The following is an 8266-nucleotide window of genomic DNA, read 5'->3' on the forward strand; positions in this document are numbered from 1 at the left end:
GTGAAGAATGTTGCGCCCCTCAGACCGCTGCAAACTACAACACAATAAATATGATTAGGGATGTTCGATACCACTTTTTTTCCAGACCGATACCGATACTCAGACCCTCAGTACTCACCGATACCAACTGCCGATACCAGTAGTACATTTTGACGAATAAAAAAAATCATTAAAAGATATTTTTAAACAAATATATTACCTTTAATTTTGACCAAAAAAAAACAGCAGAGTCACTCTTCAATCGTCTTAACGCTCAAAATAAAACACAAAAATGCTCTTTTAGTTTAAGATTGACAATTTTGTAGTATTTCCAAACCGGTGAAGTTTGGGTGAAAAACTGCTGCAAGCTAGCTAGCGCCACTTACAGGCAAGGAGGACTCACTTAACGTCTTCCCCCTCTGCCATCGCTCGCTTGTACTCGTCTGCGTCACGAGTACTTGAAAAAAAAGCTGGTATCGGCCCGATACCGATACCTGGTATCGGTACTCGCCCATCCCTAAATATAATAATACCTCCCTGATTTAAAAAAAAAAAAAAAAAACACATACAACTGATGTATTGTATTGAAATAATGTCAACATTGTTATTCCACTTACTCTTGTTATCCTTTCTTTCAAAGGCGCTGTGAGCGTAATCCCTGCCCTGTGGATAACAAGCAGTGTTCTCAGGCTCCAAATTCCTTCTCCTACCATTACCTGGCAGTCGTATCCAACCTGTCAGCTCCCCGTGTCATGTTCCGGGTTTCAGCCCTGCGTCCGATCGGCGACACGCTTCGCTTCTCTCTGCTGGGCGGACGGCACGCTCGGCGCCACTTCACAGTCCAGCGTTCGGATCGTCTGACAGGTCAGCTGATGCTGAGCAGCCCCGTGCAGGGCCCTGCCACTCTGGAGGCCGAGGTGGAGATGAGCGAGCTGGAGAGGCGAGTGCAGCTCGGTCGCTACATCACAAAAGTCACCATGTTTGTTTCTCCATACGAGTTCTAAAACAAAAGAGATGGGGAGGAGTCAAAGGTCAAATGATTCGGCATGAGTGGTTATTAATTCATTTGCTCCCAATAACGTGTAAATACGTTTTTTATGTTTTAAGTGTCCCAAAGACGTATTTATACGTTTTTTTGGTTTTTTTATGCTAGAGCATACAAAAGGCTTTGATGCAGCCTCTCAACAGCAAAGAGCTGTTGCAGAAATTGTAGTTATTACACAAACGGCCAGCAGGTGGCAGCAGAGCAAAGGAGATCAAACAGGGCCATGTAGAAAAAAAAGCTCAATTACTTACAAGTCAAGTCAAGTTTATTTAAATAGCCCTTAATCACACAAGAGTCTCAAACAAAATATAGTCCAGTCCTGTTTGTTTGCTTGTTTGTTTGTTTACAGCCAGAGAAATCGTTCATCATTGATCTTGAAAATTTACCATGGTCATTGAGCAAACTTTATCATAAAATATTCTGAAATAGATTAAAGTCCTTGGGAACTGCTGGCATGTAGGTAATTAAATTAAATAAGTTAAATAATTAAAATTTCCCATTATTAAAATGTGAACATTTTGCATCTGCTTAGTAACAAATAATAATAAAAATAATATCTAAAATAAATAACGTTTTGTTTTGTTTTTTTTATGTGGGAAAAATATTATTATGGCATGCAGGTCCTGTTGCAACACTTTCTTGTGTCCAAAGAGCCCACAGAGCAGTGCTGTTCCGCAAACAGAGCGCCAAATACAGGCTGCTCAAAGAGCTACTATGTTCTTACAGTGCACAAAGAACCTGACTTGCTTAAATTCCCCTAAATAACCCATGCAGGAGCACATTTGTGCAATTCAGCGCACGTTTGTGTGTCTGACACATCTACTATATGCATACTCAAAGATTTTTGTAAATGTGTGCACTATATTCCAATCCAAAAACTGCCAGGCATGAATATGTGTGTGGCTCACGGGGGAATATTGGCACCAAACAGGATGTGTTCAGGTCCAGATGGCGCTTGGCGCTGTGGCTGAGACTGACGCATGACAACACAGTCGGGCCCAGAGACCGAGCCATCAGCTCCCTCAGTGCAGTTGCATGCTGAGTGCAGAAAGAAAGGATGCGCAAGGAGGCAGACAGAGAGTGATTGCTGAAAAGGAGAAATCTAAATAGAAGGCCATTGGACAGTCATCTCCACGTGAAAGATGCTGACTGAATTAAAGTGCTGTCTTTAAGTTACCGCGCAAATAGTCCTTTCGATCTTCGTCCAGTTTCCCTCGCTTAAGGTACCCCGGTGTCTGTCTTTCGGGGATTAACAAACACATTACGTTGAAAGTCGTTAAAAGCTAAATTTCTGCTTGTTGCCTCTTGACAAGATAAGAGCCTCCCTGTAAGGGTTGTGGTCTCAGGCCTGCTGTTTCCATTCCTGCCTCAATATTCAACTTCTTTGACTGTGAACAAAATGGTTGCATTTCGAAGAAATTTGTGTGTTTTGTGCTGAATCTTTTATAATTGCAGTGACAAATGTATTTTGAAATATCACATATATTAAGATACTGCGATGTACATGGGTTCAATAAAAGACAGACGAGCGTATTTTGTACATATTTTGGCATTTTGTCATATATCTGGTTAGGAATTATATGATCCTATGTTGGTGTTGTTAAGTAATTACATTTTTATGGCTCTTCTGATTTTCAATGTGCCTCTCCTGTGGCTTACACATATTTCACACAAAGCGAAATTGTCCAGTACTGTATATTTCTTGATCTTTTTTTTTTTTTTTTTCGGTCATTTTTCAGTGCATGTTACAACACGGAGCTACACCGCCCCCTTCTGGTCACTTATAGTAATTGCACACCTTCGCTGCCACAGTAATTTCTTGTTTTATTACACAAAATGACAATAAATATTTTTAGTTTCTTCAACACGACCTCGTGTTAAAGTGTTAACTCTTAATATCTTTCTGTGTGTGCGTGTTTTAAGGTCTTGAATGTGACGAAACAATTTCATCATTTATAAATGAGTGAGGTGCATCTATTAGTAAATAACTGATTGCATTTTGTACACGTTGGGAATACATAACTTTATTTTATAGTGTTGTAATATTAATTTAACGCAGGTTATTTTTGGACTAAATTTGAAGGTGTCATGAGCTTCATTGAATCCTCGGGGCACATGCGCCACCATGCGGTCAAACTCAGAAAGCACATGAAGAGAAGGAAAACCAAAGAACAAAGCCAAATCTACCTATTCGTACAAGACATGCTTGGGTACAAAACTGCTTTGAATAAAATGTAAAAAAAATAAAATAAACAAAAACAAACGTGCACCTGTCCTGTACCTTTCGAAATGGGTACAAACTGTTATATAGGATTTTGAATCTGTTTCATTTTGCGCGTGTCAACGTGTTTTGACCTATGTATTTGCCGTAGTTAGCTAAGATGGCCGATGTCCTGCCCATGCGCGTCACAGATCGTACAGGGGTCACAGATCGCGTCTAGACAGGTGGCTGTCAACCTTTTTATTAGTACCCTCTAGTGGTGGAAAGTTGACACTGCAGTCAGTGAGATTTTCCCTCTCAGAGCCACATCTCGTCAGGTGTCGCTTCCGGAATTATGTTTGGCAATGTTTTTTTTTTTTGTTTTTTTTTTTTAACTTAACTCTGAAAACAGTTGGGTCAGAAATAACCCAATTTGGGTCAGTAACAGACCCACCCATTTTGTCCTAAGCATTCTCCCTGTTTGTTTTTTCTTTTTGTACAAAATGACCCAATTTTATTTATTTACTTATTTATTTCTTGTACAAAATGACGTAATTTTTTTGAGGTTGTTTCATACAAAAAAAAAGACAATTTTTTTAAGAAAATTGATCAAATTGACCCGAGTAGTAGAAATCCACGAAGTAGTTAGCTTTATGTTTTACATTTATTATAAATGTTTTAAGGCCCTAAAAGCCCTCACCACACTGTTTATACACTTTTCTCATTGCGGCATTTTCATTTTCTCACATCTGTTTTGTTTAAACTGCTCTTTTGGACGTCCGTACAAGTTAATCCCCGTCCACATTTGTGACTCTGAATTTTTGGCTTTGGGAAATGAATAAAGAATATACATCCTTCATATGTGGACGGTTGTGGTTTCTGCAAGTTCCATACCAGCTATGTTTACTCAGCATGTTGTTTTTCCGGAGATAAACGAGAACAAAACAAGCACTATTTTCATTGCTCATCAATGAGCGAGCTTCTTTCTGAGCCACTTCCGGGTTCAAGCTGCTGAAGTCACGTGGACACACGTCATGTGCGGTCTAAGAAAATAGCCTTCATGCGGTTCCCCATGACAGCCTTGATTGTATAAATGTCTTATGAATGTTCTAAAGGCCCAAAATGTGTGGACTTGTCCATTTTCAGAAGTGTGCGCTCTTTCTCCTCTGTTCAACAACCCATCGTGCAGGATTTATGTCCAACTTCAACATGTTAAGCACCCAGGGATCCTGTTGTGCTCCTCGAATAAACTCCTCCATATTAATACAACCTGTAGAACAAATGATAAAGAACATCGAAATAATACGCGCCATCTTTAAGACTTGAGCTTCTTTAAGTGTACACTTACCATCTCCATCACTATCAACAGTCTGCAGTATTCGGTCCACGGAATCGTCTACTGTTAACGGGGGCTCATTGGTGTCCGTCCTTGTGCCTTTCTTTACACGGTAAATGCTCTAGATAGAAACAAAGATTTCATGTAAGTCATAAAACGCATGTCCTTTATTCGAAACTGAATGATGCTTATGAGATGACTTCCCCCCAAGCACTATATGATCACTTTAGATTCGTGTCAGTTTCCTCATGTACAGATTTCGACACTTACTTTTTATTGTTTGTTGTCTTACTAGGAGCCTTTTATCCATATGTCTATTTTCTACACCGCTTATCCTGTCCAGGGTCACGGGAGGCTGAAGCGAAAGGCCGACTTAGAATCTGGGCAGGTGGTCACCATCAAATCACAAGGCCAGTAACCTTTTTTTTTTTTTTTTACATTGCCGAAAAATATTTTACAGTTGACATCCTGATTTTCAAAAGTAGAAAATAGTTTGTTCAGAAAAGTGATTGTGCGAATGGATCCTTCTGCATGTATTGCTTTGATTGCAATCATTCAAGACGTCGTTTTATATGGAAGCTTGCTGTCAAATAGCAATCACATTGAAATGACATTTTGTAATCTAAAAAGACTTCAATTTTGCTGAGTGACGTTTGACGCAGTTATAGTAAGAAGTCTCTGTGCTTGAAAAGTAAACTTACGTACATGAATTATTGAGCGAAGCTCGTTCCGGTCAACATAGCCGTTGTTGTCTTTGTCGTACACCTTGAATGACCAGCGCAGTTTATGCTCCATGTCTCCTCGAAAAACAAGATTCAAAGCTGCTACAAACTCAAGGAAATCTATCGTGTTGTCCTGAAAGGGAAGGTGGATTCAAAAGAAATTGCATTACTATGGGTCTTTGTAGACCAATCAAAAAAAAAAGCCATATGAATACAAAAAAAAAATCTCACCCCATTAGTGTCAAAAGCTCGAAACATGTTCTCTGCGTAATCCGATGCTTCACCGGTTGGGTCCACGCCAAAGAAACGCTTGAATTCATGCAGGAAAAGTAATCCGCTCGGGCACTCGGTGACAAATTTTTTATACATATCCTGAAGCGCTTTGACGTCGATTTCTTCTGCGTTCTCCGTTTGCTGTGCCTGTCCCATGGTTTTATATTTTAACAGGACATTGTCATTTTAGGCTGTTGCTATGAACTCCATCGTGGAGTGTCCAGACTACAACTGAGCACCTTATTGACCCGGGCGCTCCATAAGCCTGTCGAATCCCAAAAGATCCCGTTTACGTTTGAGACAGGTTGGAGATTAAGACTGGATTACCTGCTTGTGGGGTTTCCTTTCAGCGGGTTTGCCTCCGATTTAAACGTGGACTTTCCCAAACCGTTCGTCAAAGCCTTTTTGAGTGGACGGAAATGTTGTGGGATCCTCACACACTTTTTTTTATGTCATAAATCAACTGTAAATTGTTAACTCGCTAAGGTCAACCGTTTTAAAAATATATGTAAGGAAAGTATGAAGTCTTTTTTTTATTATTTTTTATATATTTTTTTATATTTTATTTTGTTTTTATTTTTTTATTTTTTTTATTTTTATTTTTTTTTTAATAAATGTACCACAAAATGAATTTTTACTTCTTTTGCCATTTTTGGCAAAAGTCAGAGTTAATATTTTGCCTTTAATAAATGTGATTTTCTCATTATTTTTCATGTACAATTAGTACCTTTTTAAAAACACATTTTGCAACTTGCTGTCAACTGAAAATGACACACAATAAACAATATGCTCAGGTAACGACCAATCATAGCTCAGCTTGTGAATGTCACATGACCAAACCTAGAAAACAGGTGAGCTGTGATGCTGACAACAAGTGGAAAAATTGTTGTTTTTTTTTAAATATTAATTGTACATGAAAAATAATAAAAATATCAAATTAATTATGGACAAAATATTAACCTTTTATTGCTATAATGGGCTACACGTGTGTGAAGTATCCCTTTAAAGTGTGACAGATTTACAAATTAAAGGTCTGAAATGCTAGATAAAAAAAACACTAACTTCAAGTCTTCCAGGTCATTGATGTCACTTATTCAAAACTTTGTCGCAATGACAATATCTACCTTTTGACCCAAAAAAGTGCTTTATCTTTAATTAAATTATACATAGTGCAAGTGTACACATTATTGCCTTGGCCACCTGCTCATGTCCAACGTTTTTAATCAGACTGCTGTGGCCCAGTAAAAAAACAAGCTAAGAGCATAAGACTCGCGGCCATGCTCATTTGGAATCGGTATATCAATCTCTTTTAATTAGATTGCACTAGGTAAGGGACACAAATCCTTCAAGAGACGGCATTGAGATGATCTCTAAGTAGGTCAAACTTAAATAAGCGGAACACTGACGTTGATTTTTTATTTATTTTTATTTTTTATTTTTTTTAAGTCCATCAGATAATTTGGATATAATCACCATTGGGCATGAATCTAATTCTACTTTGAGGAGTTTCTGATGATTTAATTAAATAATTTTCAATGTTGATTCTCAGATATGTGTTCTTGTTTATGAGCTAGCTTGTAAGCGAACTGAGCTTGTAGCAGACGTGTGTGACGTCATCCATGTTGCGATCACGTCTCTGATCAACTGCTAAAAAGAGACCGATTCTGTCCTCTTTCAAATAGAACTGCTTCAAACATCAAAGCGTATGTAGTAGGAATGGAAGAATGTTGATTTGTTGTGATTACATTGTAATGTATTTTATTGTTGTGTTTCCGTAAAGAGCTTTGTGGCAGCTCAGCCTGTTTGAAAGCGCTACATAAATAAAGTTAACTTGACTTGAGTTTCTACTCAAACCCGATACTAATTTAATTTTATTCACAAAATGGCTGAATTTGCGATGCCTGCTGTGTTCAAATAGATCAACAGAGAAGTGAAGAGTGGCGGCGGCGAACACCAATCCTCACATCTGATGCAGAGAACAACAGCACCATCTATTGGTAAAGTTACTGTATTACAACTGAGGAGGCTGTTGGTACACATCCCAAGTTACGATAAAGTAAAAGTTGTTAGTGCTGCACAGTTTTGCAGACACATGATCTCAGTTGTTTATTTTTATTTCCCCGCTATAAAAAAATGTTGTTGTTTTTTTATCAATGCATTTATATTAGTCTATTTATAATAATAATACAGGGGTGTGTAGACTTTTTTTTTTTTTGTAACTACTGTACATGGCACAATTGTGTGCTATGAGATATTGCGTTTTTGTCCCCATTCAAGACCAAGTGCCAAATGCATGGCCCGTCACTGTAAAAAAAAAAAAAAAAAAGTCATATAAAGAGAAGCAACCTTCTGTTTTAACACACTTTCTTGTCTCTGCAAACTATAGGAAACACTTTTTGACACTAAAGCTATTACGCAATCGCCACCAGCGCCCTTGCGCCGTACTCGGCGTTGTCGTTGCACCCGCCGCATAATTCCATCTTTCTGCGGACCCGGTGATGAATACACGTCCTAAAATAATGTCCTCAGATGGTTTGCGCCGCGTCAGCAGGCTTTATTGTTGATTTTAAATCACCGCCGGCCGCACTCGGTGAGTCCGTGAGAAACGGATGATCTCCCTGCTGAGTCCACAGTTTGCCTGATGGATTGTGCTGCTTCAGATGCTATTGAATAGGTCTTGATGGAGCGTCTGAATGGTCGAAATATTGCGA

At 38.7% G+C, this 8266-nt stretch overlaps 2 protein-coding genes across 8 annotated transcripts in view; one reads left to right on the plus strand and one right to left on the minus strand.

Annotated features, from left to right (window-relative positions):
* Positions 1–3626, plus strand: part of LOC144018027 (fibulin-7) — a 109947-nt gene extending 106321 nt beyond the window's left edge. For all 7 annotated transcript variants that reach the window (XM_077520097.1, XM_077520100.1, XM_077520098.1 and 4 more), the window contains one exon: positions 620–3626. In XM_077520097.1, the coding sequence (XP_077376223.1) occupies positions 620–983 (364 nt within the window). In that variant the 3' untranslated portion in view covers positions 984–3626. The remainder of the gene's footprint in view (positions 1–619) is intronic.
* LOC144018030 (guanylyl cyclase-activating protein 2-like) lies at positions 2832–5827 on the minus strand. The gene is made up of 4 exons (XM_077520107.1): positions 5514–5827; positions 5266–5415; positions 4573–4681; positions 2832–4494 (listed from the first exon to the last, which is right to left on the minus strand). Exons 1-4 carry the CDS (start codon positions 5709–5711, stop codon positions 4367–4369), a joined length of 585 nt encoding a protein of 194 aa, XP_077376233.1. The 5' UTR covers positions 5712–5827; the 3' UTR covers positions 2832–4366.
* Positions 5828–8266: the final 2439 nt, after the last annotated feature.

Source organism: Festucalex cinctus, chromosome 4 (genome assembly GCF_051991245.1).
Source record: "Festucalex cinctus isolate MCC-2025b chromosome 4, RoL_Fcin_1.0, whole genome shotgun sequence".
NCBI classification, from domain to species: domain Eukaryota; kingdom Metazoa; phylum Chordata; class Actinopteri; order Syngnathiformes; family Syngnathidae; genus Festucalex; species Festucalex cinctus.